The sequence below is a fragment of the Salmo salar genome, chromosome ssa16 (genome assembly GCF_905237065.1).
Source record: "Salmo salar chromosome ssa16, Ssal_v3.1, whole genome shotgun sequence".
Lineage (NCBI taxonomy): Eukaryota > Metazoa > Chordata > Actinopteri > Salmoniformes > Salmonidae > Salmo > Salmo salar.
The window spans coordinates 84,038,271-84,060,646 of NC_059457.1; the positions used below are offsets into that span (position 1 = coordinate 84,038,271).

General features: G+C 44.1%; 1 protein-coding gene across 8 annotated transcripts in view; it reads left to right on the forward strand.

The window, feature by feature from the left end:
• dmd (dystrophin) overlaps nucleotides 1–22,376 on the forward strand; it is a 390,547-nt gene that overhangs the window by 96,422 nt on the left and 271,749 nt on the right. For all 8 annotated transcript variants that reach the window (XM_045698261.1, XM_045698256.1, XM_045698253.1 and 5 more), the window contains exons 3-6: nucleotides 12,448–12,540; nucleotides 14,270–14,347; nucleotides 15,331–15,423; nucleotides 21,665–21,837. In XM_045698261.1, coding sequence (XP_045554217.1) covers nucleotides 12,448–12,540; nucleotides 14,270–14,347; nucleotides 15,331–15,423; nucleotides 21,665–21,837 — 437 coding nt within the window. The remainder of the gene's footprint in view (nucleotides 1–12,447; nucleotides 12,541–14,269; nucleotides 14,348–15,330; nucleotides 15,424–21,664; nucleotides 21,838–22,376) is intronic.

The window sequence follows — 22,376 nt, forward strand, 5'->3', positions numbered from 1 at the left end:
TCACCTGGTAACAATATAGGACTAAGGTATTGTTCTGTTGTGGTTCCTCTCAGACAGCCTAGTAACAATATAGGACTAAGGTATTGTTCTGTTGTGGTTCCTCTCAGACAGCCTAGTAACAATATAGGACTAAGGTATTGTTCTGTTGAGGTTCCTCTCAGACCACCTGGTAACAATATAGGACTAAGGTATTGTTCTGTTGAGGTTCCTCTCAGATCACCTAGTAACAAAATAGGACTAAGGTATTGTTCTGTTGAGGTCTAGATGTGTGTCTAGATGTGTGTCTAGATGTGGGTTTGTCTAGATGTGTGTCTGTCTGGGTGTCTTTCTAGATGTGTGTCTGTCTGGATGTCTGTGTAGATGTGTGTCTGTCTGGATGTCTGTGTAGATGTGTGTCTGTCTGGATGTCTGTCTAGATGTGTGTCTAGATGTCTGTCTAGATGTGTGTCTAGATGTGTGTCTAGATGTCTGTCTAGATGTCTGTCTAGATGTGTGTCTGTCTAGATGTCTGTCTAGATGTGTGTCTGTCTAGATGTCTGTCTAGATGTGTGTCTGTCTAGATGTGTGTCTAGATGTGTGTCTGTCTAGATGTGTGTCTAGATGTGTGTCTGTCTAGATGTGTGTCTGTCTAGATGTCTGTCTAGATGTGTGTCTGTCTAGATGTCTGTCTAGATGTGTGTCTGTCTAGATGTCTGTCTAGATGTGTGTCTGTCTAGATGTCTGTCTAGATGTGTGTCTGTCTAGATGTCTGTCTAGATGTGTGTCTGTCTAGATGTCTGTCTAGATGTCTGTCTAGATGTCTGTCTAGATGTGTCTGTCTAGATGTGTCTGTCTAGATGTGTCTGTCTAGATGTCTGTCTAGATGTCTGTCTAGATGTCTGTCTAGATGTTTGTCTGTCTAGATGTCTGTCTAGATGTTTGTCTGTCTAGATGTCTGTCTAGATGTGTGTCTGTCTAGATGTGTGTCTGTCTAGATGTCTGTCTGTCTAGATGTCTGTCTAGATGTGTGTCTAGATGTGTGTCTGTCTAGATGTGTGTCTGTCTAGATGTCTGTCTAGATGTGTGTCTGTCTGGATGTCTGTCTAGATGTGTGTCTAGATGTGTGTCTGTCTAGATGTGTGTCTAGATGTGTGTCTGTCTAGATGTGTGTCTAGATGTGTGTCTGTCTAGATGTGTGTCTAGATGTGTGTCTGTCTGGATGTCTGTCTAGATGTGTGTCTAGATGTGTGTCTGGATGTGTGTCTAGATGTGTGTCTGTCTGGATGTCTGTGTAGATGTGTGTCTAGATGTGTGTCTAGATGTGTGTCTGTCTAGATGTCTGTCTAGATGTGTGTCTGTCTGGATGTCTGTCTAGATGTGTGTCTAGATGTGTGTCTGTCTGGATGTCTGTGTAGATGTGTGTCTAGATGTGTGTCTAGATGTGTGTCTGTCTAGATGTGTGTCTAGATGTGTGTCTGGATGTGTGTCTAGATGTGTGTCTGTCTGGATGTCTGTCTAGATGTGTGTCTAGATGTGTCTGTCTAGATGTGTGTCTAGATGTGTGTCTGTCTAGATGTGTCCGTCTGTCTGTATGAGTGTGTGTGTCTCTAGATATGAGTGTGTGTGTGTATGAGTGTGCGTCTGAATCAGTGTCTGTCTGTATGAGTGTGCGTGTCTGTATCAGTGTGTCTGTCTGTATGAGTGTGTGTGTTTATCTGTATGAGTGTGTGTCTCTGTGTGACATCCCCCAGCATCCCCCAAAAACCTAGAGAGACACATTCTGTTATTTTCCAACTTGATTAGGGGAGGCTGGAGGTGTGCTGTTACCATGCCGACCAGGGCTCAGGTGTGGTGTGGAGGAATCTATTGAACGGCAGTCTCATCTCCCGCCTGGAGATTAAGGCAGACAGGGGCAGCAGACACACACACACACACACACACACACACACACACACACACACACACACACACAGGAGGAGAGAAGAGGATTGTGAAAGGGAAGAGGAGAGGAGGAATAGAGGAGGGAAGAGTTCAGACGAGGGGCAGAAAGAGGACGAGAGACAGAAGGATGAAAGTGATAATCTGAGAGAATTTGAGACAGGAAACAAGGAGTGAGAGAGGAAGAGAGAAGGAGATAGATTCTACCACACTCCCACTTTTATCCCCCTGGTAAAAAAAAACCTTGAGTGAGTGGGTGTGTGTCTGTCTGTGTCTGTGTTTATGTATAATGAGAGATAATGAGAACATATGCTTGCGTTTGAAATGGACAGAATATTGATTGCAGTGTGTATGTGTAGTATAGATTCCAGTGTGTGTGTGTTGTATAGATTCCAGTGTGTGTGTGTGTAATATAGATTGCAGTGTGTGTGTGTGTGTGTGTAATATAGATTGCAGTGTGTGTGTGTGTGTAATATAGATTGCAGTGTGTGTGTGTGTGTGTGTGTGTGTGTGTGTGTGTGTGTGTGTGTGTGTGTGTGTGTGTGTGTGTGTAATATAGATTGCAGTGTGTGTGTGTAATATAGATTGCAGTGTGTGTGTGTGTGTGTGTGTGTGTGTGTGTGTGTGTGTGTGTGTGTGTGATCGATTGCAGTGTGTGTGTGATATAGATTGCATTGTGTATGTAATATAGACTGCAGTGTGTGTGTAATATAGATTGCAGTGTGTGTGTAATATAGATTGCAGTGTGTGTAGTATAGATTGCAGTGTGTATGTAATATAGATTGCAGTGTGTATGTAATATAGATTGCAGTGTGTGTGTAATATAGATTGCAGTGTGTGTGTGTAATAGAGATTGCGGTGTGTGTGTAATATAGATTGCAGTGTGTGTATGTAATATAGATTGCAGTGTGTATGTAATATAGATTGCAGTGTGTGTAATATAGATTGCAGTGTGTGTGTGTGTAATATAGATTGCAGTGTGTGTGTGTAATATAGATTGCAGTGTGTGTGTGTGTGTGTGTGTGTGTGTGTGTGTGTGTGTGTGTGTGTGTGTGTGTGTGTGATCGATTGCAGTGTGTGTGTGATATACATTGCACTGTGTATGTAATATAGATTGCAGTGTGTATGTAATATAGATTGCAGTGTGTATGTAATATAGATTGCAGTGTGTGTAATATAGATTGCAGTGTGTGTGTAATATAGATTGCAGTGTGTGTAGTATAGATTGCAGTGTGTGTGTAATATAGATTGCAGTGTGTATGTAATATAGATTGCAGTGTGTATATATTATAGATTGCAGTGTGTATGTAATATAGATTGCAGTGTGTGTAGTATAGATTGCTTTGTGTGTGTAATATAGATTGCTTTGTGTGTGTAATATAGATTGCAGTGTGTGTGTAATATAGATTGCAGTGTGTATGTAATATAGATTGCAGTGTGTATGTAGTATAGATTGCAGTGTGTGTGTGTGTGTGTGTGTGTGTGTGTGTGTGTGTGTGTGTGTGTGTGTGTGTGTGTGTGTGTGTGTGTGTGTGTGTGTGTGTGTGTGTGTGTGTGTGTGTGTAATATAGATTGCAGTGTGTATGTAATATAGATTGCAGTGTGTGTGTGTGTAATATAGATTGCAGTGTGTATATATTATAGATTGCAGTGTGTGTGTAGTATAGATTGCAGTGTGTATGTAATATAGATTGCAGTGTGTGTGTAGTATTGATTGCAGTGTGTATGTAAAATAGATTGCAGTGTGTGTAATATAGATTGCAGTGTGTGTGTAATATAGATTGCAGTGTGTGTAATATAGATTGCAGTGTGTATGTAATATAGATTGCAGTGTGTATAATATAGATTGCAGTGTGTATGTAATATAGTTTGCAGTGTGTATGTAGTATAGATTGCAGTGCGTGTGTGTGTGTATGTAATATAGATTGCAGTGTGTATGTAATATAGATTGCAGTGTGTGTGTGTGTGTGTGTGTGTGTGTGTGTGTGTGTGTGTGTGTAATATAGATTGCAGTGTGTGTAATATATGCAGTGTGTATGTAATATAGATTGCAGTGTGTATGTAATATAGATTGCAGTGTGTGTAATATAGATTGCAGTGTGTATGTAATATAGTTTGCAGTGTGTATGTAGTATAGATTGCAGGTGTGTGTGTGTGTGTGTGTGTAATATAGATTGCAGTGTGTATGTAATATAGATTGCAGTGTGTATGTAATATAGATTGCAGTGTGTGTGTGTGTGTGTGTGTGTGTGTGTGTGTGTGTGTGTGTGTAATATAGATTGCAGTGTGTATATAATATAGATTGCAGTGTGTGTGTGTAGTATAGATTGCAGTGTGTATATAATATAGATTGCAGTGTGTATGTAATATAGATTGCAGTGTGTGTGTGTGTAATATAGATTGCAGTGTGTGTGTAATATAGATTGCAGTGTGTGTGTAATATAGATTGCAGTGTGTGTGTAATATAGATTGCAGTGTGTGTGTAATATAGATTGCAGTGTGTGTGTAATATAGATCGCAGTGTGTGTAATATAGATTGCAGTGTGTATGTAATATAGATTGCAGTGTGTGTGTGTGTGTGTGTAATATAGATTGCAGTGTGTGTGTGTGTAATATAGATTGCAGTGTGTATGTAATATAGATTGCAGTGTGTGTGTAATATAGAGTGCAGTGGGTAAGTAATATAGATTGCAGTGTGTGTGTAATATAGATTGCAGTGTGTATGTAATATAAATTGCAGTGTGTATGTAATATAGATTGCAGTGATTATGTATTATAGATTTCAGTGTGTATGTAATATAGATTGCAGTGTGTATGTAATATAGCTTGCAGTGTGTATGTAATATAGCTTGCAGTGTGTATGTAATATAGATTGCAGTGTGTATGTAATATAGATTGCAGTGTGTATGTAATATAGATTGCAGTGTGTATGTAATATAGATTGCAGTGTGTATGTAATATACATTGCAGTGATTATGTATTATAGATTTCAGTGTGTATGTAATATAGATTGCAGTGTGTATGTAATATAGCTTGCAGTATGTATGTAATATAGCTTGCAGTGTGTATGTAATATAGATTGCAGTGTGTGTAGTATAGATTGCAGTGTGTGTGTGTGTAATATAGATTGCAGTGTGTATGTAATATAGCTTGCAGTGTGTGTGTACTATAGCTTGCAGTGTGTATGTAATATAGATTGCAATGTGTATGTATTATAGATTGCAGTGTGTATGTAATATAGATTGCAGTGTGTGTGTAATATAGATTGCAGTGTGTGTGTAATATAGATTGCAGTGTGTGTGTGTAATATAGATTGCAGTGTGTGCTTGTAATATAGATTGCAGTGTGTATCTAATATAGCTTGCAGTGTGTGTGTAATATAGCTTGCAGTGTGTATGTAATATAGATTGCAATGTGTATGTATTATAGATTGCAGTGTGTATGTATTATAGATTGCAGTGTGTATGTAATATAGATTGCAGTGTGTATGTAATATAGATTGCAGTGTGTATGTAATATAGATTGCAGTGTGTGCGTGTAATATAGATTGCAGTGTGTATGTAATATAGATTGCAGTGTGTGTATGTAATATAGATTGCAGTGTGTGTGTGTAATATAGATTGCAGTGTGTATGTAATATAGATTGCAGTGTGTATGTATTATAGATTGCAGTGTGTGTGTGTAATATAGATTGCAGTGTGTATGTAATATAGATTGCAGTGTGTATGTATTATAGATTGCAGTGTGTGTGTGTAATATAGATTGCAGTGTGTGTTTAGTAGCTCCACTTCACAGTTAGAAGCCAGCGATGCCAAAATATACTGCTCAAAAAAATAAAGGGAACACTTAAACAACACAATGTAACTCCAAGTCAATCACACTTCTGTGAAATCAAACTGTCCACTTAGGAAGCAACACTGATTGACAATACATTTCACATGCTGTTGTGCAAATGGAATAGACAACAGGTGGAAATTATAGGCAATTAGCAAGACACCCCCAATAAAGGAGTGGTTCTGCAGGTGGGGACCACAGACCACTTCTCAGTTCCTATGCTTCCTGGCTGATGTTTTGGTCACTTTTGAATGCTGGCGGTGCTTTCACTCTAGTGGTAGCATGAGACAGAGTCTACAAACCACACAAGTGGCTCAGGTAGTGCAGCTCATCCAGGATGGCACATCAATGCGAGCTGTGGCAAGAAGGTTTGCTGTGTCTGTCAGCGTAGTGTCCAGAGCATGGAGGCGCTACCAGGAGACAGGCCAGTACATCAGGAGACGTGGAGGAGGCCGTAGGAGGGCAACAACCCAGCAGCAGGACCGCTACCTTCGCCTTTGTGCAAGGAGGAGCAGGAGAAGCATTGCCAGAGCCCTGCAAAATGACCTTCAGCAGGCCACAAATGTGCATGTGTCTGCTCAAACGGTCAGAAACAGACTCCATGAGGGTGGTATGAGGGCCCGACGTCCACAGGTGGGGGTTGTGCTTACAGCCCAACACCGTGCAGGACGTTTGGCATTTGCCAGAGAACACCAAGATTGGCAAATTCGCCACTGGCGCCCTGTGCTCTTCACAGATGAAAGCAGGTTCACACTGAGCACGTGACAGACGTGACAGAGTCTGGAGACGCCATGGAGAACGTTCTGCTGCCTGCAACATCCTCCAGCATGACCAGTTTGGCGGTGGGTCAGTCATGGTGTGTGGTGGCATTTCTTTGGGGGGCCGCACAGCCCTCCATGTGCTCGCCAGAGGTAGCCTGACTGCCATTAGGTACCGAGATGAGATCCTCAGACCCCTTGTGAGACCATATGCTGGTGCGGTTGGCCCTGGGTTCCTCCTAATGCAAGACAATGCTAGACCTCATGTGGCTGGAGTGTGTCAGCAGTTCCTGCAAGAGGAAGGCATTGATGCTATGGACTGGCCTGCCCGTTCCCCAGACCTGAATCCAATTGAGCACATCTGGGACATCATGTCTCGCTCCATCCACCAACGCCACGTTGCACCACAGACTGTCCAGGAGTTGGCGGATGCTTTAGTCCAGGTCTGGGAGGAGATCCCTCAGGAGACCATCCGCCACCTCATCAGGAGCATGCCCAGGCGTTGTAGGGAGGTCATACAGGCACGTGGAGGCCACACACACTACTGAGCCTCATTTTGACTTGTTTTAAGGACATTACATCAAAGTTGGATCAGCCTGTAGTGTGGTTTTCCACTTTAATTTTGAGTGTGACTCCAAATCCAGACCTCCATGGGTTGATCAATTGGATTTCCATTGATTATTTTTATGTGATTTTGTTGTCAGCACATTCAACTATGTAAAGAAAAAAGTATTTAATAAGATTATTTCTTTCATTCAGATCTAGGATGTGTTGTTTAAGTGTTCCCTTTATTTTTTTGAGCAGTGTATATTACATGCATGTTTAGAGAGAGAGGGACAGAGAGAGTGAGAGCGTGGAAGACAGAGAGAGTGGAAGACAGAGAGAGTGGAAGACAGAGAGCGTGGAAGACAGAGAGTGGAAGACAGAGAGTGGAAGACAGAGAGTGGAAGACAGAGAGTGGAAGACAGAGAGTGGAAGACAGAGAGTGGAAGACAGAGAGTGGAAGACAGAGAGTGGAAGACAGAGAGAGTGGAAGACAGAGAGAGTGGAAGACAGAGAGCGTGGAAGACAGAGAGTGTGGAAGACAGAGAGTGTGGAAGACAGAGAGTGTGGAAGACAGAGAGAGTGGAAGACAGAGAGAGTGGAAGACAGAGAGAGTGGAAGACAGAGAGAGTGGAAGACAGAGAGAGTAGAAGACAGAGAGAGTGGAAGACAGAGAGAGTAGAAGACAGAGAGAGTAGAAGACAGAGAGAGTAGAAGACAGAGAGAGTGGAAGACAGAGAGAGTGGAAGACAGAGAGAGTGGAAGACAGAGAGAGTAGAAGACAGAGAGAGTGGAAGACAGAGAGAGTAGAAGACAGAGAGAGTAGAAGACAGAGAGAGTGGAAGACAGAGAGAGTGGAAGACAGAGAGAGTAGAAGACAGAGAGAGTGGAAGACAGAGAGAGTAGAAGACAGAGAGAGTAGAAGACAGAGAGAGTAGAAGACAGAGAGAGTGGAAGACAGAGAGAGTAGAAGACAGAGAGAGTAGAAGACAGAGAGAGTGGAAGACAGAGAGAGTAGAAGACAGAGAGAGTAGAAGACAGAGAGAGTAGAAGACAGAGAGAGTAGAAGACAGAGAGAGTAGAAGACAGAGAGAGTAGAAGACAGAGAGAAAACATGGTGTCCATTCTCTCCAAACCTCATTAATAGTCCCCTCCCACTCTCCCTCTTTTAGTCAGAGTTCAGATGTGGCAATAGGCTCATCTTTTCTAAGGAAATCAATTCGCCGCCCCCAAGGCATTGTGGTCTGTCTGGAGACCGAGGTCTTTATTGAGTCACTGGAAGAGGCATGGGGCGGGACACACACACACACACACACACACACACACACACACACACACACACACACACACACACACACACACACACACTACGCGAGGGGGGGGTCGGGCTCAAAGGGGTAAAGCCAGCATGCCAACCCAAGGGCACGGCCGTGGACAGACTGCCTAGAGATAATCCTAACATAAACAAACAAACTGGAAGAGAAGGAGGGAGGGAAGTAGAAAGGTAGGGAGGGAGGGAGAGATGTGGAGTGGGAGGGACGGAGGGAGAGAGGGGGGGCAGAGGGGGAGAGGGGGCGAGGCAGAAGAGGGAGGGAGGGAGGGAGGGAGGGAGGGAGGGAGGGAGGGAGGGAGGGAGGAGAGAGAGAGAGGGGGAGAGGCAGAGGGAGGAGGGAGGGACCCACACTCCTGCAAAGGGGTAAAGCCAGCGTGCCAACCCAAGGGCACGGCCGTGGACAGTGGACAGCCTCCCCAGAGATAATCCTAACATAAACAAACAGACTGGAAGAGAGGGAGGTAGAAAGGTAGTGCGGGAGAGATGTGGAGAGGCAGAGGAGGGAGAGAGAGAGGGGGAGAGGCAGAGGAGGAAGGGAGGGAGAGAGAGAGGGGGAGAGGCAGTGGAGGGAGAGAGGGGGAGAGGCAGAGGAGGAAGGTAGAGAGAGAGGGAGAGGCAGAGGAGGGATGGAGGTAGTGAGAGAGAAGGGGAGAGGCAGAGGAGGGAGGTAGAGAGAGAGAGGGAGAGGCAGAGGAGGGAGGGAGAGAGAGGGGGAAAGGCAGAGGAGGGAGGGAGTTAGTGAGAGAGGGGGAGATGCAGAGGAGGGAGGGAGGGAGAGAGAGAGAGATATGGGGAGAGGCAGAGGGAGACAGACAGACAGACAGACAGACAGACAGACAGACAGACAGACAGACAGACAGACAGACAGACAGACAGACAGACAGACAGACAGACAGACAGACAGACAGACAGACAGACAGACAGACAGACAGACAGACCCAGGAAGAGATCTGTGAACTGTAGAGTTGAACAGCGCTAGCCTGAAATTCACACTGAATCACTCAGATTCACTACTGTTTCAGACAGTGAAGTAATATTCAGTTTGGATCTGATTCCAAACCAGAGCAGGAACATAGACTTGGCAGTTTTAGCAGACATGATAAGTACAGATGTATAATCTTAATTTGATCTCTCTTTTGTTGATGAGAATTTTACTGCACTGCAGGAAATGCAGAGGAGCTTTGTGATTGACATAAATTGACTGGAAACCTACACCAACACACGGTCATATTAACGGTATTGCACTTTTCATGTAGCCTACTTTAGGTCAGCTAACAGCCTCACCTCCATCAAGCAATATTATTGACTAAACATTCACATCATGTTGCTGCAGGATTATTTAGCTGTGACAATACAGGTCAAATGAAAGACCCTACATCTGTAGCAGTACAGTGTAGAGAATAGGCATGGAGATGAGGGAACACTTATATTAATGAAATCACAGCATGCATCCCAAATGGCACCCTATTCCCTATATAGTGCACTACGTTTGACCAGGGCCCATGGCACTATAGTCAAAAGTAGTGCACTATATAGGGAATAGGATGCCATTTAGGAGACAGACGTACTTTACCCTCTGACTGGGAATACTTGTGAAATGAAAGATGATTTTGCGGGAAAAACATTATGTTTCTGTTCGGAATGTCTTTTCATTTTGATTTCCGATGCATAAAATAACGATCTGGAAGTTATTATGAAGTCTGCAGCGGAAGACATTCATCACAGAACAGGCCTTCAGAGGTTAACCAACCCTTATATAGATACCAGTACATCCTTTAAACTAGATTAGATAACTGACTGTAGCTACATCTCTCTGTGTTAGTATTGGAGATATGTCTTCTCTCTGTGTTAGTATTGGAGATATGTCTCTCTGTGTTAGTATTGGAGATATTTCTTCTCTCTGTGTTAGTATTGGAGATATTTCTTCTCCCTGTGTTAGTATTGGAGATATGTCTTCTCTCTGTGTTGGTATTGGAGATATGTCTTCTCTCTGTGTTAGTATTGGAGATATGTCTTCTCTCTGTGTTAGTATTGGAGATATGTCTTCTCTCTGTGTTAGTATTAGAGATATGTCTTCTCTCTGTGTTAGTATTGGAGATATGTCTTCTCTCTGTGTTAGTATTAGAGATATGTCTTCTCTCTGTGTTAGTATTGGAGATATGTCTCTCTGTGTTAGTATTGGAGATATGTCTTCTCTCTGTGTTAGTATTGGAGATATGTCTTCTCTCTGTGTTAGTATTGGAGATATGTCTTCTCTCTGTGTTAGTATTGGATATATGTCTTCTCTCTGTGTTAGTATTGGAGATATGTCTTCTCTCTGTGTTAGTATTAGAGATATGTCTTCTCTCTGTGTTAGTATTGGAGATATATCTCTCAGTGTTAGTATTGGAGATATGTCTCTCTGTGTTAGTATTGGAGATATGTCTTCTCTCTGTGTTGGTATTGGAGATATGTCTTCTCTCTGTGTTAGTATTGGAGATATGTCTTCTCTCTGTGTTAGTATTGGAGATATGTCTTCTCTCTGTGTTAGTATTGGAGATATGTCTCTGTGTTAGTATTGGAGATATGTCTTCTCTCAGTGTTAGTATTGGAGATATGTCTTCTCTCTGTGTTAGTATTGGAGATATGTCTTCTCTCTCTGTTAGTATTGGAGATATGTCTTCTCTCTGTGTTAGTATTGGAGATATGTCTTCTCTCTGTGTTGGTATTGGAGATATGTCTCTCTCAGTGTTAGTATTGGAGATATGTCTTCTCTCTGTGTTAGTATTGGAGATATGTCTCTCTGTGTTAGTATTGGAGATATGTCTTCTCTCTGTGTTAGTATTGGAGATATGTCTCTCTGTGTTAGTATTGGAGATATTTCTTCTCTCTGTGTTAGTATTGGAGATATTTCTTCTCCCTGTGTTAGTATTGGAGATATGTCTTCTCTCTGTGTTGGTATTGGAGATATGTCTTCTCTCTGTGTTAGTATTGGAGATATGTCTTCTCTCTGTGTTAGTATTGGAGATATGTCTTCTCTCTGTGTTAGTATTAGAGATATGTCTTCTCTCTGTGTTAGTATTGGAGATATGTCTTCTCTCTGTGTTAGTATTAGAGATATGTCTTCTCTCTGTGTTAGTATTGGAGATATGTCTCTCTGTGTTAGTATTGGAGATATGTCTTCTCTCTGTGTTAGTATTGGAGATATGTCTCTCTGTGTTAGTATTGGAGATATTTCTTCTCTCTGTGTTAGTATTGGAGATATTTCTTCTCCCTGTGTTAGTATTGGAGATATGTCTTCTCTCTGTGTTGGTATTGGAGATATGTCTTCTCTCTGTGTTAGTATTGGAGATATGTCTTCTCTCTGTGTTAGTATTGGAGATATGTCTTCTCTCTGTGTTAGTATTAGAGATATGTCTTCTCTCTGTGTTAGTATTGGAGATATGTCTTCTCTCTGTGTTAGTATTAGAGATATGTCTTCTCTCTGTGTTAGTATTGGAGATATGTCTCTCTGTGTTAGTATTGGAGATATGTCTTCTCTGTGTTGGTATTGGAGATATGTCTCTCTGTGTTAGTATTGGAGATATGTCTCTCTGTGTTAGTATTGGAGATATGTCTCTCTGTGTTAGTATTGGAGATATGTCTTCTCTCTGTGTTAGTATTGGAGATATGTCTCTCAGTGTTAGTATTGGAGATATGTCTCTCTGTGTCAAGTATTGGAGATATGTCTTCTCTCTGTGTTAGTATTAGAGATATGTCTTCTCTCTGTGTTAGTATTGGAGATATGTCTCTCTGTGTCAAGTATTGGAGATATGTCTCTCAGTGTTAGTATTGGAGATATGTCTTCTCTCTGTGTTGGTATTGGAGATAATTCTTCTCTCTGTGTTGGTATTGGAGATATGTCTGTCGGAGTGTCATGATGTGTGGACCTTGCTCAAAGGCACAAGGACAGGATATTATGGTATTTAGGGTCTGAAACCAGAAAAACCAGCACATCTCCCATTTTGTCTTGCTCTGCTCAGGATTTGAACTGACAACGTTCCTGTGTAACCTGTAGTGATGTGTTGTGCCCTGTTTCCCCAGGCAGGGAAGCCCCCCATCCAGGACCTCTTCACTGACCTGTGTGATGGCCGTCGCCTGCTGGAGCTGCTGGAGGGACTGGCAGGGCACGAGCTGGTCAGTCATGTCATCATTATCCTCCTTACCTCCTAACCCCATTCATCTCCTCTCTTTCTTATCCTCCTGGCCCCATGTATCTCCCTCACCTCCTCACCACCTCACCTCCTTATCCTCCTAACCCCATTCATCTCCTCTCTTTCTTATCCTCCTGGCCCCATGTATCTCCCTCACCTCCTCACCACCTCACCTCCTTACCTCCTAACCCCATTCATCTCCTCTCTTTCTTATCCTCCTGGCCCCATGTATCTCCCTCACCTCCTCACCACCTCACCTCCTTACCTCCTAACCCCATTCATCTCCTCTCTTTCTTATCCTCCTGGCCCCATGTATCTCCCTCACCTCCTCACCACCTCACCTCCTTACCTCCTAACCCCATTCATCTCCTCTATTTTTTATCCTCCTGGCCCCATGTATCTCCCTCACCTCCTCACCACCTCACCTCCTTATCCTCCTAACCCCATTCATCTCCTCTCTTTCTTATCCTCCTGGCCCCATGTATCTCCCTCACCTCCTCACCACCTCACCTCATTATCACCTAACCCGATTAAACACCTCTCTTTCTTATCCTCCTGGCCCCATGTATCTCCCTCACCTCCTCACCACCTCACCTCCTTATCTCCTAACCCCATTCATCTCCTCTCTTTCTTATCCTCCTGGCCCCATGTATCTCCCTCACCTCCTCACCACCTCACCTCCTTACCTCCTAACCCCATTCATCTCCTCTCTTTCTTATCCTCCTGGCCCCACTTATCTCCTCACCTATTATACCAACCTGTTGTCTTTCTCCTTACATTTCTTCTCCTCCTCCTCTCCTCTATCTCTGTCCTAAACTTTATACAAGACCTTTTATTGTAATATAAACCTCTTTCAGCAATGGCCCTGAGCAAGGTCTTTAATATCATGTTCAGGAAATAAAGCCTCTGTGTGTTCTGAAGGATCTCTTCTCTTCTGTGTGTGTGTGTGTGTGTGTGTGTGTGTGTGTGTGTGTGTGTGTGTGTGTGGGTGTGGGTGTGGGTGTGTTTGTTCTCTCTCTGTGTGTGTGTGTTCTCCCGCTCTCTCTCTTCTGTGTGGGTGTGTGTGTGGGTGTGTTTGTTCTCTGTGTGTGTGTGTGTGTGTGTGTTCTCCCGCTCTCTCTCTCTCTCTCTCTCTCTCTCTCTCTCTTCTTGATGTGTGTGTGCGTGTGTTCTCTCTCTCTCTCTCTCTCTTTCTCTCCTTGATGTGTGTGTGTGTTCTCTCTTATCTTCTTGATGTGTGTGTGTGTTCTCTCTCTCTTCTCTTCTTGATGTGTGTGTGTGTTCTCTCTCTCTCTCTTCTTGATGTGTGTGTGTGTTCTCTCTCTCTCTCTTCTTGATGTGTGTGTGTGTTCTCTCTCTCTCTCTTCTTGATGTGTGTGTGTGTTCTCTCTCTCTCTTCTCTATCTTCTTGATGTGTGTGTGTGTTCTCTCTCTCTCTCTCTCTCTCTTCTTGATGTGTGTGTGTGTTCTCTCTCTCTCTTCTTGATGTGTGTGTGTGTTCTCTCTCTCTCTTCTTGATGTGTGTGTGTTCTCTCTCCCTCTCTTCTTGATGTGTGTGTGTGTTCTCTCTCCCTCTCTTCTTGATGTGTGTGTGTGTTCTCTCTCCCTCTCTTCTTGATGTGTGTGTGTGTTCTCTCTCCCTCTCTTCTTGATGTGTGTGTGTGTTCTCTCTCTCTCTCTTCTTGATGTGTGTGTGTGTTCTGACTCTGCAGGTGAAAGAGAGAGGATTCACGCGCGTCCACTCGCTAAACAATGTCAATAGAGCGCTGCAGATCCTACAGAAGAACAATGTACGTATTAGTGAACAGATCACACACTGAGGAGGAGAGGAGAGGGGGGAGGAAGAGAGGAGGGGGAGAAGGAAGAGAGGAGGGGGAGAAGGAAGAGAGGAGGGGGAGAAGGAAGAGAGGAGGGGGAGAGAGAGAGGAAGAGAGGAGGGGGAGAAGGAAGAGAGGAGGGGGAGAAGAGAGGAGAGGGAAGAAGAGAGGAGGAGAAGGAAGAGAGGAAGGGGAGGAAGAGAGGAATAGAGGAGGAGGAGAAGAAAGAGAGGAGGAGAAGGAAGAGAGGAGGGGGAAGAAGAGAGGAGGGGTAGGATGAGAGGAGGATGAGGAAGAGAGGAGAGGGAGATAGGAGGGGGAGGAAGAGAAAAGGAAGAGGAAGAGTGGAGGAGGAAGAGAGAATGGGGAGGAAGAGAGGATGGGGAGGAAGAGAGGAGGAGGAAGAGAGGAGGGGGAGGAAGAGGAAGAGTGAGAAGATGACAAGGAGAGGAGGAGAATATCTCTTCTGTTATATTAGGGATATATGACTGCATGTCTATGAAAGCGTATGTAAGCAGTAGAGCGTTCAGTATGGTGTGTACATACAGTATGTTAATGCATTAGTTTCCATCAGTCAAGGGTTCTGGAGGTGGTAGAAAGTAAACAGTAGATTACATTTATCTCAGTTCTCTCTCTCTCTGTCTCTTTCTCTCTCTCTCTCCCTCCCTCCTCCCTCTCTCTCTGTCTCTGTCTCTCTCTCTCTCTCTCTCTGTCTCTCTCGCTCTCTCTCCCTCCCTCCTCCCTCTCTCTCTCTCTTTCTCTCTCTCTCTCTCTCTCTCCCTCCCTCCTCCCTCTCTCTCTGTCTCTGTCTCTCTCTCTCTCTCTCTCTGTCTCTCTCTGTCTCTCTCTCTCTCTCCCTCCCTGTCTCTCCCTCCCGGTATCTCCCTCTATCTCTCCCTGTATCTCTCCCTCCCTGTATCTCCCTGTATCTCTATCTCCCTGTATCTTCTCTGCAGGTTGAACTGGTGAATATAGGAGGAGCCGACATTGTTGATGGGAATCATAAACTGATTCTTGGACTCATTTGGAGCATAATTCTCCACTGGCAGGTCAGTTAGTCACCCTGTGTGTTGACCAGTACATGTATTGTAGATCAGTCCATCCTCCCTCATCCTCATCACCCCTCTCTCATCACCCATCTCTCTCCCCCTCTCTCATCACCCATCTCTCTCCCCCTCTCTCATCACCCATCTCTCTCCCCCTCTCTCATCACCCCTCTCCCCATCCTCCCTCATCCTCATCACCCCTCTCCCTCCCCCTCTCTCATCACCCATCTCTCTCCCCCTCTCTCATCACCCCTCTCCTCATCCTCCCTCATCCTCATCACCCCTCTCTCTCCCCCTCTCTCATCACCCATCTCTCTCCCCCTCTCTCATCCCCCATCTCTCTCCCCCTCTCCTCATCACCCCTCTCTCTCCCCCTCTCTCATCACCCCTCTCCTCATCACCCCTCTCTCTCCCCCTCTCTCCTCCCCCTCTCTCCTCCAGCAACACTCAGTCATAATGACTTAATCAATCCACAGGAACATTTACATAGAATTAATGATGTGCTTAATGGGGAAATCTCCATTGGATTTGAATATTTGACGTCTTAAACATACAGACAGTCGGTGTGTGAAGAGCGAAGAGGCCCAGTCAATTAGACAGTCAGAGACATTAGTGGGGTATCTCAGAGTTGGGCTTCGTCATGGAATGAATTAGTGTGGAAATGCAATGCAGTGACCTACTCCCAAATGAGGGACGCTCGGTCTGTACCCAGAAGGCCGAGCACCGAGCGCTGGGTTGGGCTACACTGTTGGAGACGAATCACTAACTAATGAACTTGCCTGGAAGTATGGGGATTGGTGAGGAGTCTCTGTGTGTGTATGGTGTGTGTGGGTATGGTGTGTGTGTGTGTGTTTGGTGTGTGTGTGGGTATGGTGTGTGGGTATGGTGTGTGTGTGTGTGTGGGTATGGTGTGTGTGTGTGTGTATGGTGTGTGTGTATGGTGTGTGTGTATGGTGTGTGTGTATGGTGTGTGTGTGTGTGTGTGTGTGTGTGTGTGTGTGTGTGTGTGTGTGTGTGTGTGTGTGTGTGTGTGTGTGTGTGTGTGTGGTGTGTGTGTGTGGGTGTGGTGTGTGTGGGTGGTGTGTGGTGTGGGTGGTGGTGTGTGTGTGGGGTGGTGGTGTGTGTGGGTGTGGTGTGTGTGTGGGTGTGGTGTGGTGTGGTGTGTGTGTGGGTGTGGTGTGTGTGTGTGGTGGTGTGTGTGTGTGGTGTGGGGTGTAGTGTGTGTGTGGTGTGTGGTGTGGTGTGTGTGTGGGTGTGGTGTGTGTGTGTGGTGTGTGTGTGGGTGTAGTGTGTGTGTGGGTGTGGTGTGTGTGTGGGTGTGGTGTGTGTGTGGGTGTGTGTGTGTGTGGGTGTGGTGTGTGTGTGGGTGTGGTGTGTGTGGTGTGGTGTGGTGTGTGTGTGGGTGTGGTGTGTGTGTGGGTGTGGTGGTGTGGTAGTGTGTGTGTGGGTGTGGTGTGTGTGTGGTGGTGTGTGGGTGTGGTGTGTGGGTGTGGTGTGTGTGTGGGTGTGGTGTGTGTGGGTGGGTGTGGTGTGTGGGTGGGTGTGGTGTGTGGGTGGGTGTGGTGTGTGTGTGGGTGTGGTGTGTGGGTGGGTGTGGTGTGTGTGGGTAACCACAGGGTTGTCTGTGCATGTCCCTTTGGTGGGAATTCACTTCATTTCCACATGACTATGGGACTTTTAATGGGCCTCTCTCTGACGCAGACAATGTAAAAAAAATCCTGTGTGTGTGTGTGTGTGTGTGTGTGTGTGTGTGTGTGTGTGTGTGTGTGTGTGTGTGTGTGTGTGTGTGTGTGTGTGTGTGTGTGTGTGTGTATATAAATCATTTTAGCTCCCTCCTGGCCTATATCTGTCAGTCAGTTGAATGGGGTTATTATAAAGGCTGTGATTGGCCAGACTAATATTTATTGGGTGTGATTGGCTAAGATAATATTTTATTGGCTCCGATTGGCCAGGCTAAGTATTCCCGGGCCCGTAATTGGATGCAGTCCCTCAGATAGATGACTTCTGGAGGTTTGTTGGCCCTTATTCTCTGGTCGGATAATGTTTTTATAGTCAGAAACTGGAGAAACGCATAGGGATTGTGTGTGTGTGTGTTAGAGAAAGGAAGGAAGGAAGGAAGGAAGGAAGGAAGGAAGGAAGGAAGGAAGGAAGGAAGGAAGGAAGGAAGGAAGGAAGGAAGGAAGGAAGGAAGGAAGGAAGGAAGGAAGGAAGGAAGGAAGGAAGGAAGGAAGGAGTGTATCCATGTGTGTATACCCAGCAAACCAAAATTGTTTCTGTGAAGGTTCCCAGAACATTCGTTAGATGATTATTTTTGTATAAAACAGTCGCCTGATGTTGAAAGAATGTTCCTAGAACACCTGTAATCTGTTCTTTAAATGTTCCCATAATGGTTCGTTAGGTTGTGGGAACAGTCTAGTTGAGAACATTGTGGGAACATCACAAAATAAATGTTCCCAAAACACAAAAACTGTCCAGTCGTGCAGATCATTATACAACGTTTCCTTTAGGGTGCAAAAAATATTCACCTGATATTACAAGAAGGTTCACAGAACACATTTTGTCTGTTCTTTAAAGGTTCCCAGAATGTTTCATTAGGTTGTGGGAACATTGTGTGGACATGACAAGAGATATGTTCCCAAAACAAACAAAAAAACTGTCCAGTTGTGCTGACATTCATAAAGTGTTTTTATCAGAGTGAACAAAACATTCCTTTGATGTGGCAAGAATGTTGACAGAACAGCCTTTCCCAGAACATGTAATTAGGTTGTGGGAACAGTGTGGGAACATTACAAGAGATATGTTCCCAAAATAGAAGATATGCTCAGTTGTGATGACATTCATAAAATGTTTAAGTTAGGTTGCACAGGACATTCCCTTAATGTTGTAAGAATGAAATAAGTCTGTTTTTATGATGTTCATAGAATATTTGTTTTCGGTTTAACATAATATTCCATTGATGTTCACACAATATACATTTTAGCTTGTCTTGGATATCCTCAGAACATTTAGAAAATGTTATATTTAAGTTTGACTGAATGTTAATGCAGATTGGAGTACATCTGAACAGCATTTAACCACATAAAAACAACCATATTATGAACACTTCCTATATGCAAACAATCTGCACATGTGAGTTTTGAACTTGCAGAGTTTGGTTCCCTAGCCAAAGTATTTACCCTCTGTGCCACCAGGGGACAGCTATGGCCTTATGGGTTTTTTCCAGTCAAATATGGCCAATCAGGTTCTGTGTCCTGATTGACCGTGTTGGACTGAAGAAACCCCACATGGTCACAGCTGTCCCCTGGTGGAGCGGAGGGTTAATTATCTGGCTGAAGTTCTTAAGATTGCAGGTTTAATCCCACATATTCTGTAACCATGTTTGTTTCGAAAAAAAAATTGAAATTGAGGGTCATATGCACTGAGTATACAAAACATTAAGAACACCTGCTCTTTCCAGGACGTAGACTGACCAGGTGAATCCAGGTGAAAGCTGTGAACGTGTGGTTGAATCTGGATTGAAATTCACTGCTCGACTGACAGACCATTTCCGGGTTTAGAAAAAATATATATATTTTATTTTTATTTAACCTTTATTTAAATAGGTAAGTCAGTTAAGAACAAATAAAAAATAAAAATAAAAATGTAGGACAAATCACACATCACAAGAGAGACAACACAGCACTACATAGAGAGAGACAACACAGCACTACATAGAGAGAGACAACACAGCACTACATAGAGAGAGACAACACAGCACTACATAGAGAGAGACAACACAGCACTACATAGAGAGAGACAACACAGCACTACATAGAGAGAGACAACACAGCACTACATAGAGAGAGACAACACAGCACTACATAGAGAGAGACAACACAGCACTACATAGAGAGAGACAACACAGCACTACATAGAGAGAGACAACACAGCACTACATAGAGAGAGACAACACAGCACTACATAGAGAGAGACAACACAGCACTACATAGAGAGAGACCCAAGACAACAACATGGCAAGGCAGCAACACATGACAACAACCTGGTAGCAACACAACATGGTACAAACATTATTGTGCACAGACAACAGCACAAAGGCAAGAAGGTAGAGACAACAATACAGTACATTACGCAAAGCAGTAATTCTTACTGTCAGTCAGAGTGTCCATGATTGAGTCTTTGAATGAAGAGATGGAGATGAAACAGTCCAGTTTGAGTGTTGGTTGCAGCTCGTTCCAGTCGGTGGCTGCAGCGAACTGAGAAGAGCAGCGACCAGGGAGATGAGAGAGGCCATCTGACTTGTTAAGCTCATTGTTACTCCTGAAAAGATTTAGTCTTGCCATAACAAAGGGGTTGAATTGACTCAAGACATTTCAGCTTTTCATTTTTTATTAATTTGTAAAAATGTTAAATAACATTATTCCACCTTGACGTTATGGGGTATCGTGTGTAGGCCAGTGACAAAACATCTCAATTTAATCTATTGTAAATTCAGGCTGTAACACAACACAATGTGGGAAAAAGTCTGTACTTTCTGAAGGCACTGTATCTCTTGTAATGTACCCAGACTGTTCCCACAACCTAACGAAAATGTTCTGGCAACGTTTAAAGAACCACAAAAGGCTGTTTTGTCAACATTCTTGTAACATCAAAGGAATGTTTTGTTCACCATGATACAAACATTATCTGAATGTCAGCACAACTGGGCAGTTTGTGCCTTGTGGAAAGATATCTCTTGTCATGTTCCCACAATGTACCCACAACCTAATGAAACATTCTGGGAACCTTTAAAGAGCAGACAAAATGTGTTCTGGGAATGTTCTTGTAACATCAGGTGAATGTTTTTTGCACCCTAAAATAAACATTGTAGAATCATCCACACAATTGGACAGTTTTTGTGTTTTGGGAATATGTCTTTTGTGATGTCCCCACATTGTTTCCACTAGACTGTTCCCACAACCTAATGAAACATTCTGGGAACCTTTAAAGAACAGATGAAATGTGTTCTGGGAACACCCCTGTAACATCAGGGGAGTGTTTTTTGCACCCTAAACCCTAAACATACCAACATCTGGTGGCTGTTACAGATGTAATGCACAACAACAGTTTAGTGAATGTTAGGTGAACATTCCAAGGATATTTCACCTAAAAAAGTTTTAGAACTATATAGATTTAATAAAAAAATTCTCTGAATGTTTTTGGGATGTTATCCTACTGTTAGATAAAACTCTAACTAGAACTTAAAGGGAATCTTAGCTAATGTTCTGGGAATGTTCCCGGTTGACTGGGTATGAGTCTGAGTTGGATATACAGCTGATGGATAGGTGATGGTAAGATAGGCATCAGTAATACAGCTTTACCAGACATACCAGTGGAAGCTATTCATGCACTTCTTCATTCTTTTCCCCTAGAGCTTTTTAGGAAGATAAAGAGAGATAGAGTTGTGTCTGAGTTGGAATATTACATCTCTGTGTGTGTGTGTGTGTGTGTGTGTGTGTGTGTGTGTGTGTGTGTGTGTGTGTGTGTGTGTGTGTGTGTGTGTGTGTGTGTGTGTGTGTGTGTGGATACGATAGGTGATGGATAGGTGATGGTAAGATATGCATCAGTAATACAGCTTTACCAGACATACCAGTGGGGTACTTCTTCACTCCTTTCCCCTAGAGCTGGGCAGAGATGTTCCAGAACTGTCACTCAAATAGCTAACTGTGTGTGCACTCACGTGTGTGTGTGTGTGTGTGTGTGTGTGTGTGTGTGTGTGTGTGTGTGTGTGTGTGTGTGTGTGTGTGTGTGTGTGTGTGTCTGTGTGCATGTGTCTGTGTCTGTCTGTGTGTGTGTGAGTGAATCCAAACTCTTCCTAAAACTATTGCAGGACGTGTAGAGAAGTTGCTTTAACAGGAAGTTCCTGCCTCAATGGTAATATCTCCCACCTCCTGTCATCATGTACTTCAGTAGATCCATATTGTTAAGCCTGTCTAGGTGGAATGTTGTAGTGTGAGCGGCGGTGTTGAGGACATTATGTCTCCTTGTTTCCATATGTCTCCAGACATCTGTCTGACATCTGGACTATTTGCGTCCTTTGCAAATTTGTGTTTCTGTCTTGACTCTGTCTGTCTCTCTCTCTGTCCCCCCCTTCTCTCTCTCTCTCTCTCTCTCTGTCCCCCCCTTCTCTCTCTCTCTCTCTCTCTGTCCCCCCCTCTCTCTCTCTCTCTCTCTCTCTCTCTCTCTCTCTCTCTCTCTCTCTCTCCAGGTAAAGGATGTGATGAAGGATGTGATGGCAGGCCTACAGCAGACCAACAGTGAGAAGATTCTGCTTAGCTGGGTGCGCCAGTCCACCAAGGACTATCCCCACGTCAATGTGGTCAACTTCTCCTCCAGCTGGGCCGACGGCCTGGCCTTCAACGCACTCATCCACAGCCACAGGTATCTATAACACTCATCCACAGCCACAGGTAGGAGGATACTCCTCCATAACACTCATCCATAACTGGCCTTCAACGCACTCATCCACAGTCACAGGTATCTATAATGCTCATCCATAACTGGCCTTCAATGCACACATCCACAGTCACAGGTATCTATAACGCTCATCCACAGGTATCTATAACACTCATCCAAAGCCACAGGTCAGAGACACTCATCCATAACACTCATCCACAGCCACAGGTCAGAGACACTCATCCTTAACTCTCATCCACAGCCACAGGTCATCCTTAACTCTCATCCACAGCCACAGGTCAGAGACACTCATCCTTAACTCTCATCCACAGCCTGAGGGGAATCGTGAATTTGCTCAAGGTGTAGAAAATCAGAAAAGTTGAACACCTGCTCTATTGAAGGTTTAATAGACAGAAGACAGACTTATTGGGAGACAGACACGTTCCCCTGAGAGGTTGGGAACAATCTGCCCCCTTCCACATACAAAACATACTGCCTCCCGAGTGCCTGGCCCCTGGTCAAAA